We start from the raw sequence: 26,464 nt of genomic DNA, 5'->3' as shown, positions 1-26,464 counted from the left end.
TGTCTGGTATCGGCTGCCTTTCCCTGTTCGCGATCAGCTCAGCTCAGCCCAGCCCAGCCCAGTCTTCGTGGTTCTCCACCGGGGGCGGGGGGGGAAAAAAAAATAAAGCCACGCAAAACACGGACATAAGAGACAGGAGTGGAAAAGATCCCAGGAATCGACTTGGCTTGGGGGCTTTTGGGGGGGGGGGGGAATAGAGAAGAAAGCGTTTTCGGCACCTCCCACCCCTCCGAAACCTCTTGTGGTCTCCTGGAGTTTGCACAGGGTGAAGGAAGCGGGGTGGGAGGGAGAAAGAAAGACAACTTCCACACAATCTAGCAGAAATAAAGCAAAACGGCTTGGGTTTGTTGGTGTTGGTGTTGGTGGTGGGGGGTAGGAGAGATTCTTTCGGAAGTTGCCAGTGCCCTTTAATCCTGAAAGTGTTAACCTAAAGCTGGTTCGAGTGGACCAGACATTTGCCCCCCCACCCACCACCAAACCGCCTCAGATCAGAAGGCAAGCACAAGAGGTGGAGGGGGGGGAAAGGAAGGACGGACATGATGACTGGCTGGGGGGGAATGAACCTTCGGTAGCGGAAATCTTAATTTTTTTGTATAACAGGAGCTGCAGGATGAGAGAGAGAGAGATGAAAAAAATAGCCAGAGTAAATTGAACGGGAGCCAGGCGAAAGAGCGAAATCTAAATAAATAAATCGCCACCCCTCCCCCCGCAACCCTCACCAGGACGAAGAGTTTGCGGTGCAGCTCCCGAGGACGGTTTGAGAAGGAAAATAAAACGGACACAAAAAAAGAAAACACGCCATCGGCCGAAGACCTGCGCTTGGAAGCAGGGGTGGAAATTATTTCGAGAAGATTAAAAGTAAATTCGATCGATCTCGCTTCACTCGAGAGGGGGGAAGGGAGGGAAAGAAATCCCATGCACTGAAGAGGAAATCTCAGACGAGTCTGCGAGGAAATATATACAAATATTTCGTCAGGAAGAGAAGGAAAATCATCATCGTCGTCGAGGAGACGGGTCATAGGAATTTTTTTTCGTTTCCCATTATGGCAAGTTATATTATTTTAAAATCCCCAACGTACGACTGAAGTTTGTAGAGGATTTATCATCAACAGCGATCGAACAAACGGGAATTCTCTTATCTGCATAGATAATCCTGAACATTTTGTTCCGTGATCACGAGTAGAACAGTTGTCGAACAAAAAAAAAGATTTTTTTTTCCATCAATCCCACCCATCCACGGTTTGTCTGGGACGCTGGCGGCTTTTCTTTCCGCTCGATTTTTTTTCTCTCTGCGGGGGGGGAAAAGAAAAGAACCCCAGCAACAGTCGAGGAATTAAAAGGAGGGAAATAATAATTCTATCTCTGCGTGTGTGTGTATCTGAGCGGAGCGGGTGAGGAATCCGGACCGAGTGTTGCTGTGCGGTTAGGGCAAGAGGCGAGGAGCTGCGTCTGCCGGGCCGGCGGGCGGTTGTGAGCGCGAGCCGGGCCAGCAAGACTTTCAAATCGCGGCCTCCGCGAGGGCATGAGACCGTCGCGAGCTGTCGGCGTGGCGCGGCCGGGCTGTCAGTAACCGCCGCGGCTGAACTCGGCCGAGCCGCACTGCACTGCACTGCCCTGCCCTGCCGGCGTCCCCCTTCCTCGTCGTCGTGCATCGACTACTTCGCTTTCCCCAACCCCGGGGTCGGATATGGCCGCTTCCGTATGCCTGCTCTTCTTCGGGATTCACGCCGCCTGGGTGAACGTCGTGGCCTGTAAGTGACTGGATAAACGTTCCCGGGTCTCGAACACGGCCCGGGATTTTTTTTTGTGTGGTTGGGGGGGGGGATGGTGTTGGGAAAAGGTTGGAGGAACATTTAAAGAGACTGCGTCAAGTTCGCTGTATCTGAATGACTGGGTGTGTGGTAGTGGTGGTGGTGGGGGAAGAGAGTGGGAGAAGTGTGTGTTGGGGGACAGGCAGGGGTTAGAGAGGAAAGGGGACCAAGAGGCGGTAGATGAGTAGAGTTGGACAGGATGAACGGGAGGAGGTGGAGAGAAGAGAGAGAGTAAGGGACAGTGAAGAGTGAAGGGGAGAGTGGACAGTTGCAAGAGGAGAGGGGTCATCTAAGTAATTGTCTAGGATTTCTTCCCTCACAACGTTTTATTTGACAAGCATTTTTTTTGTGCACAGTCGTCAAGGTGTACACATGAGCCTATAAATCTCATGGTCAAACAGATGTAGTAATACCTTATGTAGCACAACAGGGTCATCCAGCAAATATGGACTGAGACAGACCAAGATGGTCCTGTTATTCAAGCCACATGTGATATAATTTGGCTTTGTACCAATGAACAAATGACCACAGTTTGCATTACAGTGTGTTTCCTGTGATCTGTCTGCAAGTATAGTTTTGGACATGTGGGCTTGGGTTTGCTGCCTGTGAACATCTGAATATTCAACACTTGCTGTCTTCCATTAGTGTTGGACTGTCTACCACCAACTTGCATCAGAAGAAAATTTAAGTTCAGCAAATGTAGACCACTCTGTACCAGAGTATTCAGTTTAGTGCAGACAATGTTCTATTTGCCATTTATATTCTGTTATCCAGATTTGGTGGTAAAGAAGTTGCAATTGTTGATTTATCTTTGCCTTTCTTACTGATTTTGTAGAGTTAATTACCAACAACATTGCCAAAAGTTCTATGTTGATTGAAGTCCATTACGGTATGCAGTTGGCTAGATGTAGGTTTTCTTTATTTACTCACAGGACATGGGTGTCACCAGCTGGTCAACATTTATTGCCCATCTCAAGTCACTCTTGAGAAGGTGGTGTTGAGCTGTGTTCTTGAACCACAGCAGCCCATATGCTGTAGGTAGACCCACATTGTCATTAGGGAGGGAATTCCAGGATTTTGACCCAGCAAAATTTGACCCAGAAACAGTGATATATTTCCAAGTCACGGTGTTGAGTGGTTTGGAGGGCAACTTGCAGGGATGGTATCTGCTGCCCTTGTCCTTCTAAATAATAGTGGTCATGGATTTGGAAGGTGTTGTCTTTGGTGATTTTGGAGATGTACACGTTGCTGCTATTAAGTCTTTGTGAAGAGAATGGATGCTTGTGGATATGGTGTCAGTTAAGTGGGCTACTTTGTCCTGGATGGCATGAAGCTTCTTGAGTGCTGTTTGAGCTGCCTCCATTCAAGTAAGTGGGGAGTCATAGAGTCATTGAGACGTCTAGCATGGAAACAGACCCTTCGGTCCAACCTGTCCATGCCGACTAGATATTCCAACCCAATCTAGTCCCACCTGCCAGCACCTGGCCCATATCCCTCTAAACCCTTCCTATTCATATACCCATCCAAATGCCTCTTAAATGTTGCAATTGTACCAGCCTCCACCACATCCTCTGGCAGCTCATTCCATACACTTACTACCCTTGGCGTGAAAAAGTTGCCCCTTAGGGTAAGATTGGATTCTGAGTAATCCAAGATGGAGGACGGGAAGAATTTCTGGCTGTAAGAGCTGCTCTTTTTTTTTTGAGGTATTTTGAAGGAGTGTTCCATCACACTCCTGATCTGTGGTTTGTAGATGGTGCACAGGCGTTAGGGAATCAGCAGGTGAGTAACTCATCACAGTAGGGTGGCTCAGTGGTTAGCACTGCAGCCTCAGTGCCAGGGAGCCAGATCTGATTCCACCCTCGGGTGACTGTGTGTGTGGAGTTTGCACGTTCTCCTTGTGTCTGTGTAGGTTTCCACTGGGTGCTCCGGTTTCGTCTCAAAGTCTAAAGATTTGCAGGTTAGGTGCATGGACCCCACTAAATTACCCATAGTGTTCAGGGATGTGTAGATTAGCTATGGGTAATGCAGGGTTGCAGTGATAGGGTAGAGGGATAGGTCTGGATGGGATGCTCTTCAGAGGGTTGGTGTGGTCTTGTTTGGTCTGTTTCCACACTATAGGGATTCTTATAAGTATTCCGAGCCTCTGACCTGCTCTACTGGCTATAGTATTTAGATGGTGAGTCCAGTTGAGTCTCTGGTCAATAGTAACCCCCAGAATGTTGATAGTGGGGATTTCAGCGATGGTAACACCGTTGAATGTCAAGAGGCAGTGGTTAGATTAGTTTTGTATTGGAGACAGCCGCTGCCTGGCATTTGTGTGGTGTGAATGTTACTTGTGCTTGTCAGCCCAAGTGTGGATACTGTCCAGATCTTATTGCATGTGAACAGGACTGCTTTATTATCTGAGGAGTTACGAACATAGTGCAATAATCAAAAAAAGTCCCAATTCTTACTTTATGATAGAGGGATGGTCGTTGATGAAGCAGCTAAAGGTGGTGGTGCCTAGGACAGGATGCTAAGGAATCCTGCAGAGATGTCCTGGTGATGAGATGACTTGCCACCAAATACCACACCATTTTCCTATGTGCCAACAATGACTCCAACTGGGGAGATATTGCCCCCGATTTTAAATTTTTCCGGGGCTCCTTAATGCCACATTCATAATGCCACATGTTACCCTTGCCTCATCTCTGGAATTCAGATGTTTGGTTCATGTTTGAACCAAGACTTAACAAGTTCAGGAGCTGAGTGTCCCTTTGGAATGCAAGCTCCATGTGCAGTTGTACCAGCGCTTTGTACAGCTGCACCATGACCTTGTGGCTCTGAAACTCAGTCCCTCTACCAATAAAAGCTAATGCATTGTATACCTTCTTAACAACCCTATCAACCTGGGTGGCAACTTTCGGGGATCTATGTACATGGACACTGAGATCTCTCTGCTCTTCTACACTACCAAGAATCTTACCATTAGTCCAGTACCCTTTATTCCTGTTACTCCTTCCAAAGTGAATCACCTCACATTTCTCGCATTAAACTCCATTTGCCACCTATTGGCCCAGCTCTGCAACTTATCTATGTCCCTCTGTAACCTGCAACATCCTTCAGCATTATCCACAACTTCACCAACCTTAGTGTCATCTGCAAAATTTACTAGCCCATCCTTCTGCGCCCTCATCTAGGTCATTTATAAAAATGACAAACAGCAGTGGCCCGAAAACAGATCCTTGCAGTACACCACTAGAATGAACGTTTCCCATGGACCACCACCATCTGTCTTTCAGCTAGCCAATTTATGACTCAAAACCAGTAAATCACCCTGAATCCCATGCTTCCATATTTTGTGCAATAGCCCACTGTGGGGAACTTTATCAAACACTTTACTGAAATCCATGTGCACTACATCAACTGCTTTATCCTCATCCACCTGTTTGGTCACCATCTCAATAAGATTTGTGAGGCACGACCTACCCTTCACAAAACTGTGTTGACTATCCTTAATCAATTTATTTCTCTCCAGATGATTGTAAACCCTATCTCTTATAACCTTTTCCAATACTTCACCCACAAACAAAGTAAGGCTCACTGGTCTGTAATCATCATGGTTGCCTCTACTCCCCTTCTTGAACAAGGGGGTCACATTTGCTATCCTCCAATTTCTGGCACTACTTCTGTAGACAATGATGATCTAAATATCAAAGTCAAATGCTCTGCAGTCTCCTCCCTGGCTTCCCAGAGAATCCTAGGATAAATCCCATCCGGCTCAGGGGACTTATCTATTTTCACATTCTCCAGAATTGTTAACACCACCTCCTTGTGAACCTCAATGCCAACTAGTCTCGCATCCTGTGTCTCAGGCAACATTGACAACATTGTCTTTTTCCAGTGTGAATACGGAGGAAAGATATTCATTTAGCACTTCTCCTATCTCCTTGGACTCCACGCACATTTCCAACTACTATCCTTGATTGGCCGTAATCTTATCCTAGTCATTCTTTTGGTTTGGTGTTTGCCATCACTATGTGGAACGGTTGGCAATCTCTGGTATCCTTTGTGAAAGACCAAATTTTTCAAATATAATAATTTCATAGTTTTTCTAATTATGTAATTTTTGAAGCTTTGTCTTGGATATTTAATCTTCTTCCTCAATGCATATGGGCCAGTCTTCATTTTATAGGAACACACCACTTAAGAACAGAGGCCATTCACCTTTCGAGGTCATGACTAATCTGATTATGGTCTCCAGATGAGGGCAGAGCAGATGAGCGTGGACGTGATTTATATGGACTTCAGTAAGGTGTGCCTTGTATAATAATAGTTCTTGCAGTCACTGAGAGTTTCCTGGGGGTGGAAGAAGTCACAGAAAGTGAGCAAGGCAAAACTTTTAGAATTGGTAAACAAGTTGAAGTTGTCTGTGTCTATGAGGAAAGGGGAAACAATTGCAGGAATAGCTGTACATTTACAATTGCCAGAAATGTAATCAGAATCATTGAAGATTGCTAATATTCAATTGCAAATTAAGCAGCTTGAATTAGAAGCAATAGCAAGAGAAAAGCAACAACAAGAAAGAGGAAAAGAAATTAAATAGTTTTGAATTAAGATTAAAAATAGAAGATAGAGAAAAACAAAATATACCCTAGCTGGAGAAAGACAGAATGTTTGAATCTCCGTGGTTGGAACTGAAAACCCAAAGTCGACTTAAAACGGCAAAAGTAGAGGTGAAAGTTAGGAGTAGAGATGACGACGATGATGGAGAGCAATCCTATTGTAAAAAAGGCCTGGTGGGGATCTGTTTAAATATGCTCTACTGTTGCCCATGTTTGATGAGAAGGATGTAGAAGCTTTTTTGATTTCATTTGAAACAATAGCTAAACAAATGAAATGGCCTGTGACCATGTGGATGTTGTTGATCCAAACAAAGTTGGTCAATAAAGCTAGTGAGATATTTGCATCACTATCAGAGGAGGTATCTGGAGTCTACGATGAAGTGAAAAAAGCCATTTTAGGGCTAGCACATGAGCTAGTACTGGAAGCCTACAGACAACGTTTCAGAAATCTAAAGAAGGAACCTAGTCAAATGTACGTAGAGTTTGAAAGGATCAAAGTAACTTTGGTGAATAAGGACATTGAAAATAGATCAAAAATATGGCCCTCTTTGACTATTATTTTGAAGGAGTTCAAAAAGTCACTTTCTGAAGTAGTGAGAACTCATGTGGAATAGCACAGAGTTAAGACTACAAGATTAGTAGCAGAAGTGGCAGATGTTTGAATTGGTTCGTAAATCAACGTTTGGCTTCAATGTCAAACTCCATTTGTGAGGGATAGAAATTGGTGAAAAGAGAAATCCTCAGTGGTAAGGGAAAAGGAAATCTCATTGAAGATAATAGTTTACCACACAGGATAAGGAAACCATTGAGAGGGAAAGAGAAGTAAAAATACTCGGGTGTTTTCACTGCAATAAAATAGGCCACATGAAGAATCACTGGGAAGACCGGTGTGAGAAAACAGGATAAGCCAGCGAGTTGAAATGGTAAAGGAAAGCACAGTAGAAGCTAATAAAAAGCTGCAGAAGGATGTACGACTTGGTCAGGGGTTGGTTGAAGACAAAGGGCCAGAGCTCTTTAAAGAAATTACTTGTGTGGATACGGTTTACTTATGAGTGCAGGAGGCAAAATAAAGTAATTAAAATTCTAAGAGATACAGGAGCAAGTTAATCTTTGGCGAGTGATGAGGTGATCTGTAATTCAGAGAGTATTGCCAGAGCAAGTGATAATATGTGGAATTCATGACGAGGGGAGCAGTGTTCCATTACATAAGGTGAGGTTGGAGAGTCCCACTAGAAGTGGTGAAGCAAAGATAGAAGTAATAGAGAAGTTCTTAATTCCAGAATAAGTTTATCCCTGGTAATGATATAGCTGGATCACAGGTGGGAGTGATGCCTGTTGTGATTGAAAAGCCAATGGAAGACCAGGCAACTCAAGTGTTACCGAGTTTGCCCTGGAATTTTCTTGATTGTTGTAACAATGTCACAAAACCGCAAGGTGGAAACAGGAGGAGAAGTCAAGGAATAAAGACAAGGTTGTTGAAGTTCAATAATCAGAAACTATGTTTATTCAAACGATGGAGAAAAATGTGGTTGAGGACAAAGTGGATATTTTTAGCTTTGAAAAATTAGCTGAATTAGACCATATGATCATAACACATAGGAGCAGAAATTAGGTCATTCAGCCCATCGAGTCTGCTGCACCATTCAATCATGACTGATACATTTCTCAACCCCATTCTTCCTGTTACTGTTGATTCCCTTGATACTCAAGAACCTATCTTATCTCCGTCTTAAATATACTCAATGACCTGGCCTCCACAGCCTTCTGTGGCAATGAATTCTTTAGATTCACCACTCTCTTGCTGAAGAAGTTTCTACTTATCTCTATTCTAAAAGGTCTTCCCTTTACTCTAAGGCTGTGCGCTCAGGTTTCAGTCTGTCCTACCAAAGGAAACCTATTCCCAAAATCAAGGCCATTCAGTATTCTGTATGGTTCAGTTAGATCCCTCAAATCCTTCTAAACTTCATTGAGTATGGACCCGCAGTCCTCAAATGTTCCTCATATGTTAAGCTTTTCATTCCTGGGACCGTTCTCGTGAACCTCCTCTGAACGTGCTCCAGGGCCAATACATTCTTCCTGAGAGTTGAGAGTGTGGTGCTGGAAAAGCAAAGCAGGTCAGGCAGCATCCGAAGAGCAGGAAAATCAACGTTTCAGTCATAAGCCCTTCATTAGGAATCAGATTAGTCAATTTTCCCGCTCCTCGGATGCTGCCTAATTTGCTGTGCTTTTCTGGTACCATACACTCGACTCCAATCTCCAGCATCTGCAGTCCTCACTTTCACAGTCCTTTCGGAGATATGGGGCCCAAATCTGTGCACAATTGTTCAAATGTGATCTGACCAGAGCCTCAAGTGCATCCCTGTTTTTATATTCAAGTCCTCTCAAATTATGTGTCGTCATTGTATTTGCCTTCCTAACTACTGACTCAACCTGCAAGTTTACCTTGAGAGAATCCTGAACTAGAACTCCCAAGTCTCTTTGCATTTCACATTTTTGAATTTTCTCCTCATTTAGAAAATAATCCATGCTTGTATTATTCCTACCAGAGTTGAAAAATGTGGTGCTGGAAAAACACAGCAGGCCAGGCAGCATCCGAGGAGCAGGAGAATAGACGTTTTGGGCATAAGCCCTTCTTCAGGGTTTATGCCCGAAACGTCGATTCTCCTGCTCCTCGGATGCTACCTGGTCTGCTGTGTTTTTCCAGCACCACATTTTTCAACTCTGGTACTCCAGCATCTGCAGTCCTCACTTTCTCCTTATTCCTACCAAAGTGCATGACCTCACACTTTCCCAGTACTCCATCTGCTACTTCCTTGCCCACTCTCCTAACCTGTCCAAATCCTTCTGCAGCCTCCCCACTGCCTCAATGTTACCTGTCCCTCTACCTATCTTTATCATCTGCAAATTCAGCCAGAATGCCCTCAGTTCCTTCGTCTAGATCGTTAATGCATAAAGTGAAAAGTTGTGGTCCCAACACTGACCCTTGCAGAACACCATTTGTCACTGGCTGCCATCCTTTTATCCCCACTCTTTGCTTTCTGCCAGACAATCAAGGTTCTATCCATGCTAGCACCTTGCCTCTCACGCCATGGCCAGTTATCTTACTCTGCCTCCTTTATGTCGCCTTGTCGAAGGCCTTCTTGAAGTGCAGGTAGATAACATTCATTGGCTGTCCTTGGTCTAACCTGATCATTACTTCCTCAATTGCAACAGAAAGACTAAAAACTAAAGCAATTGTATCAAGAAGCATACACAGAAGAAGAATCTTTATGAATCTCAGAATGTTAATATCTTAAAAATAAAGTCTTATTGAGGAAATGGAAACCATTGCATATTCAGACAAATGAGAAATGGGCAGAAGTTCATCAAGTTGCACTACCAATGAGTCATAGGACGGAGGTGTTGTAGTAACCAGTCAGCGATCATTCGAGTGTAAGGAAGACTCTAATACAAAAACATTTTATTGGCCTGGACTGAATAAGATGTTGAATTTACAGGTCATTCTGCTATAACGTGACAGTTGTGTTTCTCTGCTACCTCATGCTATAGAAAGTTCCATTATGGAAAATTATGTTGTAGAAGATTGCTAATAGAAAATCGCTATACCTGTTTAGTCGAAAGTTTACGTTATTCAAAGTGTCCACAATTCATCAATCGTGTTATAGCCAATTTGCGCTGACAAAATGTGCATTATAGCAGAACGAACTGTAATTGGGACTGTTTACAAGAGTCTTAATTGATTATGTAGTATCCTTAACTGAAACAAACTGGGAATCCGTATTTGTTGGCCATTATGGATGTGTTTACTAGATTTCCGGAGGCCATTACATTACACACTATCGTGGCCAAAAGGATTGTAGAAGAGTTACTCAATTTGTTTACTAGATACAGAGTACCCACAGAAATTCAGTCTGATCAAGAGTAATATTTTATATCAAAATTATTGAAGTTATGGATAGCTTCAGAATAAAACAACTCAAATCCATTGTGTACCATTCAGAATCACAGAGAGCATTAGAATGGTGGCATCAGACTTTAAAGACCATGTTAAGGGCTTATATTGAACACTATTCGGAGGATTGGGATATAGGAATTCCACTTGTACCTTTTGTAATTAGGGGTGCAACTAATTAATCAATTAAATTTCAGTCCATTTGAATTAGTTTTTAGGCATGAGGTGAGAGGACCACTGAAATGAATTAAGGAGAAATTGGTTAGTCAAAGTTCAGAGAGCACATATTTGGCCTATGTGTCAAATTATAGGGGCAAGATTAAGTATAGTGGGGGAGTTGGCCAGACAGCATTTGAAAGTAGCACAACATGTGATGAAGCAGGATGCAACAACGTCAGATAGAAAGAAATCCGAGTGTGTCATGTGAATATACTCAAAAGGTTTTTTGAAAGTGAAGGAAATCAAAAGGAGAATGTTTTACTGGTTACTCGATGAGGGAAAAACTAAGTCTCTAGATGATTCTGAATTGGATATTCATCAATTAAATTGATCAATGAGAAATTTCTCAAATTGGGGTAAATTGAGTTCCCTTCCAGGAGAAAATTGAAATGACGTGTAAGAGTTATTACAATCCCATAGGAAGACATGTGGGAATAAGCTGGGAGTACTAATCTGATTGTACACGATGTAGATGTGGGAAATGCTGTTCTAATTAAGTAACATCTTTATAGACTTAACCCTGTAAAGTTGGCACAAGTTCAGAAAGAGAATGAATGCATGTTCAAAGATAATTTAATCAAAGTGAGTTGCAGCAAATGGGCCTCACCCATAGTAATGGTGCCACAGCCAAATAATACCTAAATGATTATGTGTGGACTGTTGCAAAGTCAATGCAGCTACAAAAACTGATTAGTATCATATTCATGTTTGGAAAACTATATTGAGAACATGGGCTACACAACATTTATTTCTAAGATGGACTTATTCAGAAGTACTGGCAGGTATTTATATCTGAAAGACCAAAGGACATTTTGGCTTTTGTGATGCCCAATGAATTGTACCAGCTTAAAGTGTCATCCCATTTCCCACCTTCAGTCAAAGCATAAAGCTCAGAGACACAGTATAGTTTTACTTCCTTCATCTTTATTTCGGGTCCTGGAGGGAGAGAGAACAATCGCCCATGCACACAGGGACATGGTTTCCCAGTCTTCTCTGGAACAGCAGTTTCTCAGTGAACTATATAGTCATTTTACAGGGAGGAGCATCCAGATAAGGCAATGCACATATTAATTGGGTGACCGTTACAATCAACGAGTATCAACAGTAAAGATTAAGCCATTTGCTGTTAAACAATGAGTGTTCTTACGTGAATGGCTTCACGTAAAGAATACTTTTCACCTTGTTAACTACCTTGCACACTGAATGCTTCCAATATTATTAAATGGCTACATAATGACTTTGTTAATCCACTACCTTTGCCTTCAGCACCCCATTGTTAACTGTAAATTCTTATCTGATCTGAGTCATGTTCACCTAAACCTCTTGTTTCACAAAATTCAGAACTTAAATCTTTCCCTGCCTGCTTATACTCTATACACATTCTCAAAAGTCAAAAGGGAAAATGCTGGAAAATCTCAGCAGGTCTGTCAGCATCTGTAAGGAGAGAAAAGAGCTGACGTTTCGAGTCTAACTGACCCTTTGTCAAAGCTTTTATTTTCTCAAAAGTCATGCCACTTAGTTTGAAAAATGCTCTAGCTACATTTCGAAGACTAACCAATAAAGTCATTATGGTGTACATCGATCTGGTGATTTTTAGTCACACATGGAATAAACATTTGGAGCATCTGTCTGAACTATTTGATTGAGTTTGGGTGGTGGGCTTGATGATCAACCTGGCTAAAAGTGAATTCACAAAAGACCAAGTCACATTCTTGAACCATGTCATTGAATATGGAGAAATGGCTACAAAAGGTGTGAAAACAGAAGTTATTGGGGAGTTTTCCATACCATCAATGAAGAGGGAAGTACTATGATTCCTGGGACTGAGAGATTTTTATTGGAAGTATGTACTGTTTGCTCCACTGATTGACTTGTTGAAGAAGAGCAGAAAATTTCACTGGAATGTCAGAAGGCTTTTAACAGTCTTAAAGCAGTGTTAACTACTGCCCCAGTATTAGCCACACCTAATTACACAAAACCATTCAAGGTGGCTATCGATGTGACTGATGTGGGTGGCTGTGCTATAAATGTGCAAGAAGATGACGTGAAGATGGAAAGACCTTTTGAGTAGTTTTACAGAAAATGAAATAATCATTAACAGAAATATTCCACAATTGAGAAGGAGACCTTTAGTTTGGTGTTGGCATTGCAACATTTCAACATTTATATTGCCAGTAATATGTTTGAGACAATTGTATATACTGTTCATAGCTTATTAAAGTTTTTTGGAAAAACCTAGCAACAAAGTGTCCAGATTGTTTACATAGAGCTTATTATTGCATCTGTACAATTTCAAAATTATACATGTGGCAGGTAAAGAGAACAGAATTGTCTATGCATTGTCACGACTTTGATGAAGGAGGACAGAGGTGTTCAGTGCAGGGAAAAGAACGGATTGAAGTGGACCGTAGTAGAACATAGAACATAGAAAAGTACAGCACAGAACAGGCCTTTCAGCCCATGATGTTGTGCCGAGGATTAATCCTAATATAAAATAAAATAAGCTAACCTATTCACCCCTCAGTTCACTGCTGTCCATGTGCATGTCCAGCAGTCGCTTAAATGTCCCTGATGACTCTGCTTCCACTACTACCGCTGGCAACGCATTCCATGCATTCACAGCTTACTGCGTAAAGCACCTACCTCCGACATTCCCTCTATACCTATGACCCCTCATGCCAGTCAATCCTGCCCTGGGGAAAAATCTCTGGCCATTGACTCTATCCATGCCTGTCATTACCTTGTATACCTCTCTTCCTCCTTCTCTCCAGAGAGAAAGGTCAGAGCTTATTCAACCTTTCTTCATAAGGCAAGCCCTCCAGTCCAGGCAGCATCCTGGTAAACCTTCTTTGCACCCTCTCCAAAGCCTCTGTATCTTTCCTGTAATAGGGCGACCAGAACTGGACACAATATTCCAAGTGTGGTCTCACCAGGGACTTGTAGAGCTGTAGCAAAACCTCGCGACTCTTAAACTTGATCTCTCTGTTAATGAAAGCCAAAACACCATATGCTTTCTTAACAACCCTATCCACTTGGGTGGCAACTTTGAGGGATCTATGTACTTGAACACCAAGATCTCTTTGTTCCACCACACTGCCAAGAACCCTGTCTTTAATCCTATATTCAGCATTTGAGTTTGACCTTCCAAAATGCATCACTTCGCATTTATCCAGGTTGAGCTCCATCTGCCATTTCTCAGCCCAGCTCTGCATCCTGTCTATGTCGCGCTACAGCCTGCAATAGCCCTCAGTACCATCAACAGCACCTCCAACCTTTGTGTCATCTGCAAATTTACTAATGCACCCCTCAACCTCCTCATCCAAGTCATTTATAAAAACTACAAAGAACAGAGGCCCAAGAACAGAGCCCTGCGGGACACCACTCAACACTGACCTCCAGGCAGAATACTTTCCATCTACAACCACTCTCTGCCTTCTGTCAGCCAACCAATTCTGAATCCAGATAGCCAAATCTCTTTGAATCCCATACCTCCTGACTTGATGAATGGGCCTACCATGGGAAACCTTATCAAATGCTTTGCTGAAGTCCATATACACCACGTCCACTGCTCGACCTTTTGTTGACCTGTCTTGACACTTCCTCAAAGAACTCAATAAGGTTGGTGAGGCATAATCTGCCTCTCACAAAGCAAGGCTGACTGCCTTTAATCACACTATGCTTTTCCAAATAGTCATAAATCCTATCCCTCAAGTCTTTCCAAAACCTTGCTGACCACATACGTAAGACTGACTGGTCTGTAATTGCTAGGGATTTCCCAATTACCCTTCTTGAAAAGAGGAACAATATTCGCATCCTTCCAGTCCTCCGGTACGACACCCGTGGCGAATGAGGAAACAAAGATCTTCACCAGTGGCTTAGCAACCTCCTTTCTCGCTTCCCGGAGCAACCTGGTATAAATCTGGTCTGGCCCTGGGGACTTAGAAATCTTTATGTTTGCCAAAATTTCCAGCACATCAACTTCATCAATTTTGATCTGTTCAAGCCTGTATCCCAGCTCCTCAAAACTCCCTCTCCTGAGTGAAAACTGAAGCAATAAACTCATTTAGGGCTTTCTCTATCTGCTCAGACTCCACACACAGGTTCCCTATGTTGTCCCTGATCAGCCCTACCTTCTCCCTGATCATTCTCTTATTCCTCACGTCTGAGTAAAATGCCTTTGGGTTCTCCCTAATCCTTTCTGCCAAGCCTTGTTCGTGCCCCCTCCTGGCGCTCTCCTCAGTCCATTTCTGAGCTCCTTTCTAGCCAGCCTGTAATCCTCTAAAGCTGTGCTCAATCCTTGCTTCCTCCACCTTACGTAAGCTGCCTCCTTCCTTTTGACAAGAAACTCCTCTGTTCTCATCATCCAAGGCTCCTTAATCTTACCCCTTCTTATCTTTCTCAGAGGAACACGTTTATGCATCACTCGCAACAACTGCTCCTTACACAGTCTCTGCATGTCTGTTGTGCCCTTTCTGTGGAACAATTGCTCCCAGTCTGTACTTCCCAATTCCTTGTCTGGTAGGGTCATAATTTCCTTTCCCCAATTCAATATCGTCTCTTAGTAACTGCTGCTTTCCCTCTCCAAGGCTGTGGTAAATGTGAGGCAGTTGTGGTCACTGGCAGTTAGGGTGAGAAGGGAAATATATAAAAGTGACCTAAGGGGCAACCTTTTCACACAGAGGGTGGTGCGTATATGGAATGAGCTGCCAGACGAAGTGGAGGAGGCTGGGATTTAGATTAGATTAGATTAGATTACTTACAGCGTGGAAACAGGCCCTTCGGCCCAACAAGTCCACACCGCCCCGCCAAAGCGCAACCCACCCATACCCCCACATCTACATCTACCCCTTACCTAACACTACGGACAATTTAGCATGGCCAATTCACCTGACCTGCACATCTTTGGACTGCAACGTTTATCTTTGTCCACCTTAGTCCAACACTGGCACCTCCACATTTCCTTATCACATGATGTACTCAGAGTCATAGAGATACACAGCACGGAAACAGACCCTTTGGTCCAACTCGTCCATGCTGATCAGATATCCCAACCTCGTCCAGTCCCATTTGCTAGTACTTGGTCCGTATCCCTCTAAGGAGAAAGTGAGGACTGCAGATGCTGGAGATCAGAGCTGAAAAATGTGTTGCTGGAAAAGCGCAGCAGGTCAGGCAGCATCCAAGGAGCAGGAGAATCGACATTTCGGGCATAAGCCCTTCTACCTGAAGAAGGGCTCATGCCCGAAACGTCAATTCTCTTGCTCCTTGGATGCTGCCTGACCTGCGCTTTTCCAGCAACACATTTTTCAGCCCGTATCACTCTAAACCCTACCTATTCACATTCCCATCCAAATGCCTTTTAAATGTTGCAATTGTCCCAGCCTCCTCCACTTCGTCTGGCAGCTCATTCCATATACGCACCACCCTCTGTGTGAAAAGGTTGCCCCTTAGGTCACTTTTATATATTTCCCCTCTCACCCTAAACCTATGCCCTCTAGTTTTGGACTTTCCAGTGAACAGACTTTGTCTATTTTTCCTATCCATGTCCCTCATGATTTTATAAACCTCTGAGGTCACCTCTCAGCTTCTGACGCTCTTGGGAAAACAGGCCCAGCCATTCAGCCTCTGCCTTTCGCTCAAATCCTCCAACCCTGGCAACATCCTTGTAAATCTTTTCTGAACCCTTTCAAGTTTCACAACATCCTTCCTATAGCAGGGAGACCAGAATTAGATATGATATTCCAATAGTGGCCTAGCCTTCATTGGCTCCCAGACAAGCAACTATTGATTTTAAAATTCTCATCCTTTTTTTCAAATTCTACCATGGGTTTATCACTTCTTATCGTATAATCTCTTACAAATCCACAATATCCAAAGATATCTGACTCTTTTGCTTTACCAATTTATATTGCTGCACCAGTAGAGGTTGTGCCTCAGTTACAAGCTCTGGAATTCCCTCCTTGCACCATTCTGCCTACCTTCCTTTCCTCCTTTAAGGCACTTATTAACACATATACCAAGCTTTTGACTATCTGACTAATATCTCATGTGGCTTGTTTTATAATGCTACTAGGAAGCACTTTGGGAATTTCATAATGTTAAATGTGCTTGCTATATTAGTGATTGATATTGAATGATTGGTTAGGATTGCTGGAACATTCCAGCTTAAATTCCAAGTTTGAACTGAGTTTTTTAATCTCATCTGGGGCAGTAAATGACACTACATTTGGATCAGGAAATGGAAAGTTTGTTAAGGGTTTCTCCTATTATTCTGCTGAGAAATGTATTGTTTAGATATTGCGTGATTAATTTAGATAGGATTAGATTTTCCTTTAATGTCTCTGAGGACAAATGATCTCAGTTAGTCCTGCTTCTTTGTGTGGCTCCCTCCAAATTTTTCTCATCCCCAGTTCAAAAGTACTTTTTCCTTACCTGAAACTAAATCAGTACAAAAAGAGGAAAGTTTTAACTTTGAACTTCCTGGCAAACAATCCAGCCAATTAGTGCATGTTAAGTTCCACAAATTGGAAATTAAAGTGATCAGTTTTTGGTAGTGCTTGTTGAGGGTGGATTTTTGGCTTGGCCATGAACAAATAAAGTGCACTTAACACCAGCAAAGATACCATTTTACCTATGCATTCATGGGATGTGGCATCGCTGGCTGGGCCAGCATTCATTGTCCATCCTTAGTCGTCTTTGAGAAGGTGTGGTTGAGTTGCCTTCTGCAATGGGTGCAGTTCTTTTAACTGTGGGTAAGACTCACTTTGCTGCAGTGAGGAGGTTTCCAGGATTTTGACCTGTCATATGATAAACCTTGGTGATTTATTTTACTTGTCTTTGGAAACCTATAAATACAACATCCCACTCCTTTATAATTGAAGAATGCCAGATTAATTGATATTGACTGGGGTGGCAATGCATGTATTATAATTTCTATAAGTGGAGAGGAAACAAATTAGCCATCTTCATCCTGCTCATTTAACCCCTGATGGAAATTGTACATTTAGCTCAACTGCAAGTTCCTTGTTCCTATCCTGCTTTTCATTTTCCTTTGCCTGATCAGGATATTCTTATATAGACTGCCCCCTGCAAGTCATGGCCTGTGTCTCTGTTCCCTGAAAACTGAACTCCTCTGAACAATTGTTAATGGTATAAGGCTAATGAGACAGCACTGAGAATTATTGGACATCTTGTTGAGTCACTTGCTTTCCTATCCTTTTGTTTATAAATGATTTTCTCTTTTTATGAAATCAATCATGACTTAACTTGTCACATGTTACAAACTAATTTTTGAGAAGCTGTGTTGAAATTACATTAAGTGCAAATATATCGAACTAAATTGGTGTCAGTTTTAGAAAAAGCTTCTTAAATGTGAGAGTATAGAATTTAAGAAGTTGAATATAGACAACAATACAGAGACAGAGCAAAATTAAGCCATTTGCACTCTTGACTCTGCCATTCAATAAGATCATGGATGAACAACCACTAGTCATATGTCTCTACATACAATCAGCATTATCAGTATTTAATGTTACACAATAAGTAGTAGTGTGTACCTCAATGCACTTGATAACAGTCACAGGGAGCAGCATGAACAGTTGATACTATATCCCCTGTATACTAAAATGTAAAAAGTTTAATTATGTCTTGAATCCTGAAAATGCTGCTTGCTGTATTAATGCTATTGCCGTATTTTATTCCCCTTATAATTCTGCGCAGTAAGCCAACAATAATAAAATTGTCTCTCTCTTGTAATTGGGCTGCTGTTTTGAAAGTTTTTAGGTGAAGTAGCAGGCTTCAGACAAGAGTTGTGATGGTAGAATGCTAAACAGTGACATTCTGACAAACGCTAGACCACAAAATTCACTTATATATTTAATCATCTCAGAAAATCAGCTCAAATGGTTATTGTTAACTTTCAGTTAGTTTTCATGTTTTCTATTTCTGTTGCTGAATTAATATACTTCTTTTTACTGCCAATGGTAGTCCGTCTCAGTGATGCGGATTCCACAAGCTTCAGCAATCTTCTGATTTGCATACAAGTTGATATTTTCTGTGTGTGTGACCTATGGCTGTTCACCTGTGGTGGTTGTTGAAGCTGAGAAGGATTGTATCCTTTCTTGACACCCATTTTCCAGCAGGAGTTCTTGACACAAATAGGAATGGAAACCCTGACTAACGTTTCTGTTCTAGAAAGGGAAAGCAATGCCTAAATATGGTCCCAATGGACGTCTGACATCAGGTACTGACTACAATTCTAACGCAGAACTTTATAGTCTTTTTTACTGAATTACTTCATGTATGTACCAGCTGAACCACTGGGAGAGCTAATCATGATAAACTGTCTCAGTCTTTTTTTCTAATCCTATTTCTCGTTTGAAAGTTAATTTTGTTTAAACCAGATCAGTTGACTGTTAATGACCTTATTGAAGCAACTGCCAGTTTGGAGGGACACTAGTGTTTGCACAATGAGCAAGTTGAACTTTTAAGACCTAGTAACTGAGTGCCCAGAATTGCAAGGACTTTGCTTTATCACTTTGCTGTAGATCCTTGAAGTCTGTTCCTTCAATAATGTGAAGTCTGACTATTTTAACAATTAACATCAAGAAAGACAATTGAAAAGGTGGAACAGTAATGAGGTATTAATATAGCCATTGGTTCATCAGGCTGTGATTTAGAGTAGAGAAGAGATTTGCATCCTTGTTTTGTGCTGTCATGAAGCAGCAAGTAGAGGTCATCTCTGTATTCTTAGAAATGGGAGCGATACTTGTTCTGTATTACTCCCATAATGGCTGAGAACGAACAGAGAGAGAGCGAGGAGAAAAATTATGCAGATGAAGGGATTGATGATAGGGAAGAACAAAAGCTGGATAATGAAAATTGAGTGAAAATGGTTTAGATGTGCTGAAAGTACCCGTGTCATGGTAGGAGTTGGCTTGTAGGGTGGGTAAAAGATATAGAATGAGATATTCAGGCTGTAAATTTATTGAAAGCAATATTGAATCCTGAAGGCCTCAAAGTCCCCAAGTGGACAATGAGATGCTGTTCATCCAGCTTGTGTTGAGCCCTGCAGCTGATCCAAGACAGAAATGTTGGCATGGATACATGGTGGTGTGCTATGGTGTCATTCTTGGTAATGGATATTGAATCTCACATCCAGAGTACATTCTGTGCCCTGCCTTTCAGTGCTTCTTCCAATCAGTACTTGACATGGAGGGTGTACTGATTCATCAGCTAAGAGTGAGTGGTAATCAGCAGGATTCCCCATTGCACCTCCAATACAATCTTGGAGGATGTAACAACTGCCCGTCTTCTCCTTCTCTCTGTTTCTCTCCCTGTGTCCCCGCTCTCCCCCCCCACCCCCCCACCCCCCCCCCCCCCCACCCCCATCCCCTGTCCCTTTCTGCTCTTTCTCCTCCCATCTCTCTCTCTCTCTCTCTCTCTCTCCCCCCCTCTCTCTTCCCCACCCCCCCTGTCTGTCTGTCTCTCTCCCTGTGTGTGCATCTCTGTCTCTGTGTGTCTCTCTCTCTCTCTCTCTCTCTCTCTCTCTCTCTCTCTCTCGGGAGACGATGACCTGGTGGTATAATCACTGGACTGTTAATCCAGAGAGCCAGGTCATGTTCTGGCGACCCAGGTTCAAATCCCTCCATGGCAGGTGGTGGAACTTGAATTCAACAAAATCTGGAATTAAGAGTCTAACAATGGCCATGAATTTCTTGCTGATTGTTGGAAAAACCAAACTGGTTTGTTAATGTCCTTCAGGAGGAAAACTGCCAACCTTATCTGGTCTGGCCTACATGTGACTCCAGACCCACAGCCATGTGGTTGATTCTTATCTGCCCTCTGGGCAATAAGAGATGAGCAATAAATGCTGGTCTAGCCAGCAACGCCCTCATCCTGTGAATGAATGAAGAATTGCCCTTGCAAAAGTGGTGATGAGGTCTTGAATCAATGCAATCTATTTCTGTAGGTCCACCGACAATGTTGTTAGGGTGGGAATTTTAGAATTTTGACCAAGTGAAAGAATGGCAATATGTTTAGAAATCGGGGTGATGTGTGACTTGGAGGGGAACTTGAAGGTAGTGGTGTTCCCATCCGTCTGCTGCCCTTGTCCTTCTAGATGGTAGTAGTCATGGGTTTGGAAGGTGCTTTCAAAGGAATTTTGGTAGATTTCTGCAGCACATCCTGCACATGAGAGACACTGCTGCTATTGGAGCCTTCTTAATACATTGGTTTTGGCTAATTGAGATCTCCACAGGCTCCTCCTTAGCAGCATGATGGATAAAACATCAAACCTTCATGTTCTTTATATTTGCACCTAGAATAATGTGTATCTCTCAGTTTTAAAACACCCATCTGAATTGTGAAAAGTAAATCTAATTACTTAATAGTTTAACAGATATATTTGATTTGAGGTAAATGTTTGACATCAGTCAAAGTATTTAAGTGCTCTTAATTCATCAGTTCAAATTTTCTCTCTCAAAAACATCAGTACTGTACCTAAGTATATTACAATTATAGTTAAGCATTCACTATAGCTATTGTACCCCTGTATATTATAGTGACAAGCCTGTTTCTATGAGTGCTATACCCTTGTACAGTGCTATACACAGACAGACCTTTACCCGTGATGCAACTATACCCATCAGTACTGCACCAGAATTAGACACCTGCACTCACTTGTATTGTTTCCTGGTGTTGTTTTAACACCAGAGCTTGATGAGCTTTTTTCCAGGTGCCTTTTACAATCATTATTTCAATGTTACATCTTTAATATGAAAGCGCATGGCCATAGAAACATAGAACATTGGGATAGGGAGTGAAGCTAATTGTCTGATATATGTCCAGAAGAAAATGCCAAGGAGTAGCTGTGGTCTTGTATATTTCCATTTGAGTACCTGTGGAATGTGAGTTACTTTTAGAACCAATTCTTTCACGCAGCAGGTGTTGCATGTATGGAATGAGCTGCCAGAGGAAGTGGAGGAGGCTGGTATAATTACAACTTTTGTAAGGTATCTGGATGGGTAAATGAATAGGAAGGGTTTAGAGGGATATGGACCAAGTACTGGCAAATGGGATGAGATTAATTTAGGATATCTGGTCAGCATGGTAGCCCTATTTGTGTTAAGCAGAGTAGGTTGAAGCCTGAAATGCATGCAAGGTCATTGTCAACATGTAAACTGACACCAGCAGTGGGCTAGTAGAACTGTCAGATTTAAAAAAATAATTCTCAGATAATACTGGGCACTTGCGCATGAAACAAAGAAAACAGGTAAACAAGAAGACTAATGGAATGTTGTCTCCTACTTCAAGGGGGTTGGACTGTAAGAGTAGGGAAGTCTTACTGCAACTGTGCTAGTGAGACCACATCTGGAATATTGTGAGCAGTTTTGGTTTCCTTATTTAAGGAAATATATTGTTTCATAGGAGGCAGTTCAGAGAAGGTTACATTAGGATGATCTCTGATATGGCAAGCAAAGACTAAACAGGTTGGGACTCTACTCACTGGAGTTTAGAAGAATGAGAGATGATTTCATTGAAACATAGAGGATTCTTAAGGGACTTGACAACGTAAACACTGAGAGGAGAGTCATGGGAGAGTCCAGGACGGTGGGCATAGTCTCAGAATAAGGGAGGACTAATTTAAGACTGAGATAAGGAGAACTTTTTTTCTGAGGTTGGGAGTCTTGCCACAACTCGTAAGATAAATTTTTGATCAGTAACATCAGACCGGCCATGATTCTAATCAATGTTGGAACAAGCTTGAGGAGCCAAAGAGCGGCATCCTTTTATAGAGTCATAGATATGTACAGCATGGAAACAGACTCTTCAGTCTAACTCATCCATGTTGATCAGATACCCTAAATTAATCTAGTCCCATTTGCCAGCACTTGGTTCAAAACCCTTCCTAATCATATACCTATCCAGATGCCTTATAAATGTTGTAATTGTACCAGCCGCCTCCAATTCCTCTGGCAGGTCATTCCATACATGCATCACCTGCGTGAAAGAATTGCCCCTTGGGTCCCCTTTTAAATCTCGCCCCTTTACCTAAACCATAGGGCATAGTCTCAAAATAAGGCGGGGGGGGGGGGGGGGGGTACCAATTTAAGACTGAGATAAGGATAACTTTTATTTAGGGTTGAGAATCTTGGTGGAACTCCTGGCCACAGGAGAGCTGTGGGTTGGGGGTTCAAGGGTTAAACCTATGTTGTACTTGCCTGGGAGTTTGACCAGGACAGTGTGGAGGAAGCTTTACATTCATAGATATGGCTAATGGAGTTTAATCCAGATAAGTGTGAGGTGATGCATTTTGGGAGGTCAAATACAAGAAAAAAGTATACGGTAAATGTTATGACCCTTAGGAGCATTGATATTCAGAGGGATCTTTGGGTCCAACCCCATAGCTCCCTGAAAATAGCAACACAAGTGGGTAAGATAAAGATGCTTCTCTTCAGTGATTGTGGCATTAAGTTGGCAAGTTATGTTGCAGCTATGTAAGATTTTAATTAGACCACATGGATTATTGTGTGTTGTTCTGATCCCCACATTTTAGGAAGGAGGTGAAGGCTTTGGAGAGTGTGCAAAAGAGGTTTACTAGGATGTTGCCTGGATTGGAGTGACTTACATAGAAGAAGTGGTTGGACAAAGTGGGGTTATTTTTGCTAGAGAGTGTTGAAGGCTGAGGTGTGACCTGATAGAAGTGCATAAAATTATGAGACATGGATCATGTGGGTAACCTGTTTTTTTTTATTTTGCAGGTAGAAATGTCAAATACTAGGGGGAATTGGTTTAACTGGAGAAGGAGAAAGTTTTTTTTTTTACACAGTGTGTGGTAGTTGCCTGGACGACACTGCCACGGTCTGTTATAGAAGCAGCTATGATAGCCACATTTAAGAGGTATTTATTCAGCCAGATGCACAGGCAGGGAATAGAGGGATATGGACCACATGCAGGCAGATGGGATTAGTTCAGTATGGCATCATTGTTGGCATAAGTTTGGTGGGCTAAAGGGCCATATGTAACAAGCAGAAAAGCAAGGGAGAACCAGTGGATGTGGTGTATTTGGATTTTCAGCTAAGGTCCTTTCAATAAGGTCCTGCATGAGAAATTAGTGGGCAAAATTAAAGCACATAGCATATTGGATAATATATTGGCATGGATTGAGAGATGTTTGACAGACAGGAAGAATAACTGTTTTTCTGAATAGCAGATAGTAACTAATATAGCAAAAGATTAGTGGGCTCCAGCTATTCATGATATATGTATATATAAATAAATGACCTGAACAAGGGAACCAAATGCAACATTTCCAAGTTTGCTGACAAAAAAACTATGTGGGATTGAGAGTTGCGAGGAGGCTTCAGTGATTTCGACAAGTCGAGTGAGTGGCAGGTGCAGTACACGTGGCTAAATATGAAGTTATTATTTTCAATGTGGAAGTTAAGGGCAGAGTAGAATTTAAATTGTGATATGTGTGAATACACAAAGGGATCTGGATGTCCTTGTCCACCAATTAATGAAAGTAGACAGGCAGATCCAACAAATATGTAGAAAGGCAAATGATAAACTTTCATTGTAAGAAGATTTTAGTTTACAAATAGGATGTCTTACTGCAGTTACGCAAGGCCTTAGTGAGAACGCACCTGGACTATTGTATGAAGTCTTGCTGTCTCTAAGAGATACTTGACACAGAAGAAATGGCATTGGAGCTCCATTATGGATGGCAGGACTGCCCTACAGGCGAGATTAGTTTGACTGGACCTGTATTCACTTGAGATTAGAAGGATGAAAGGGGATCTGATTGAAACATAAAATTCTAACAGGGATGGGAACATAAGATGTAGGTAGAATGTTTTCACTGGTTGGGAAGTCTAGAACTAGTGGGGACAGTGTCAGGATTCAGGTTAGACCATCTGGGACAGAGTTGAAAAATTCCTTCATTCAAAAGTAGTGATGCAATGGAATTGTCTACCACAGAAGGTTGAGGAGGCTAAGTCACTGAATATGTTTAAGATATATATCATTTTTTAGATTTTAAAGGTATCAAGGGGTATATTTGGTGGGAATATGGTATTGAGATCAAGGATCAGTCATGAACATATTGAATGGTGGAGCAACTGCAAAGGGTCAGAGCTCTATTGTGGGACATTTTTTATCCTTAAGGTCAGTTCTGTGCATTTTTTTCTTTGGGGAAACAGTCTTTTCTCTTGATTTTTAAAATAAATTCAAGCTGCATTTTGATGGTTTCTAATTTGAATTGTATCTTGGACATTTTTTTTTAAAAATGCTTCTACCTTTTAAAGATTTTTGCCCCACAGGTTTGTACCCTGTACTGGTGTCTGACTTATATGACTCATTACTGGAAGATTTATTCTTTTGTGTATTCAGGTAAATATTTCATTTTTAAAACATGTGTTGCTCCACTTACATGGATGTAGTTCTGGCCCCCTGCTGTCCTGATTGTTTGATGGTACCTGGAACTAAAATTCTTTTTTTCTTTGGGACCATATGTCAACATCAAATTTTAAATCAAGTATGCATAAATGGATGCTGATTAATGCTTCCTCAACATTACCATTTACGAAAATAGTATCTCACCCGTGTTCAGCGACTACCCAAATGAGATTAAATTCTACACAGATTTCACTCAATTTCAAAACTATTTCATAAAGCAGCCAGTATAGAGAAAATGCAGTTCTGAAGAAGTCACATCGAACTCAAAAAGTTAACTCTCCATTTCTCCAGAGAGACTGTATAACCTGCTGAGTTTCTTCAGCACTTCTCGTTTTTAGTTGAGAAAGGAGACTCCAATGTTAATCTTTTCTGAGTGAAAACATTATTCCCAGGAGAGAATGAAGAGGTTGCTTGATCCATCACAGAACCCTGTATGTGAGGTTATTATCATACATTAATAATTTGCTTCTTTCTTCTCCTTATTACTCATATTTTGAATTTTAAGTATCTACTTCAAGAAATAAGATTCTGAAAATTGCTCACAATATTCTGAATTTGATTTTTAGCAGTAAATTGTAATGGATTAATATAATCTGTCAGCTGCAATGCAATGCCAAAAGACCTCTATTGACTAGGTAACTATAATGAATGGACAGTGACCACATCAGAATTTTTGTGATCTTTGCCCAGTGAGTAACATTACATTGTATGGTCTTGATTCTTATACCAGATTATGCACATTTCTCTGTATACAAATCTGTTGGTTGCTTAATTTATTCAGGTCCCTTTTACATAGTGTCAAACTCCCTTACCCTGATCACCAGGCTGAATAGTTTACTATTGACAGAAAATCTGATGCAGTCTGTAAGTAGACTTGTATCAAGTGGAAATAGATAGTGAGAGCTTCAGCATCTGGGCTGCTGAAGTTAGAACAAAGGTAGAGGGCCGCAGAGAAGAGCAGAGCTGAAAGATGAAATGGTGTGCGCTAGATTGTATGGCTAGGGGTCATTGTAACCATATAGAGGTATGTGGATGATAAATTAATACTCCGGATGATGGGCGTGAGGATAGGTGACGAGGATGTAGATGTCAGAATTTCAGATGGCCTGAGTAATAGAAGAGTGAATAATGCAATTTAATATTACCAAATAAGACTTGTGCAATAACTCCTTCTATCAAGTTTCTCCCATTACAGCCACTACCTGTAGTGTCAATCCAGTGTTGGTTCACATTCATTATTTCCTGACACAACCCAAATGTTTCAGAATGATGTCTCTAATTGTGTTGCTGGACGTTTGTTATATCCCATTCACTTTAGCTATTATAATTTCATACACCCATCTGTGAAAACCTTGAATAATATTCAGACTGGTTTACGAATGTGGTAGAGCATGCTTTTATTATATAAAAAAGTATTTTTA

The 26,464-nt window shown here is 41.8% G+C and overlaps 1 protein-coding gene across 1 annotated transcript in view; it reads left to right on the top strand.

Annotated features, from left to right (window-relative positions):
- The first annotated feature begins 209 nt into the window (after positions 1 to 209).
- The window catches only part of bmpr2b (bone morphogenetic protein receptor, type II b (serine/threonine kinase)), a 312,441-nt gene continuing 286,186 nt past the window's right edge, over positions 210 to 26,464 (top strand). Inside the window, exon 1 of the mRNA XM_072578670.1 lies at positions 210 to 1,751. Within this exon, the coding sequence (XP_072434771.1) occupies positions 1,688 to 1,751 (64 nt within the window). The 5' untranslated portion in view covers positions 210 to 1,687. The remainder of the gene's footprint in view (positions 1,752 to 26,464) is intronic.

The sequence above is a fragment of the Chiloscyllium punctatum genome, chromosome 10 (assembly GCF_047496795.1).
Source record: "Chiloscyllium punctatum isolate Juve2018m chromosome 10, sChiPun1.3, whole genome shotgun sequence".
NCBI lineage: Eukaryota > Metazoa > Chordata > Chondrichthyes > Orectolobiformes > Hemiscylliidae > Chiloscyllium > Chiloscyllium punctatum.
The sequence above is the reverse complement of the archived record's forward strand: the minus strand, read 5'-3'. Positions and strand labels throughout refer to the sequence as shown.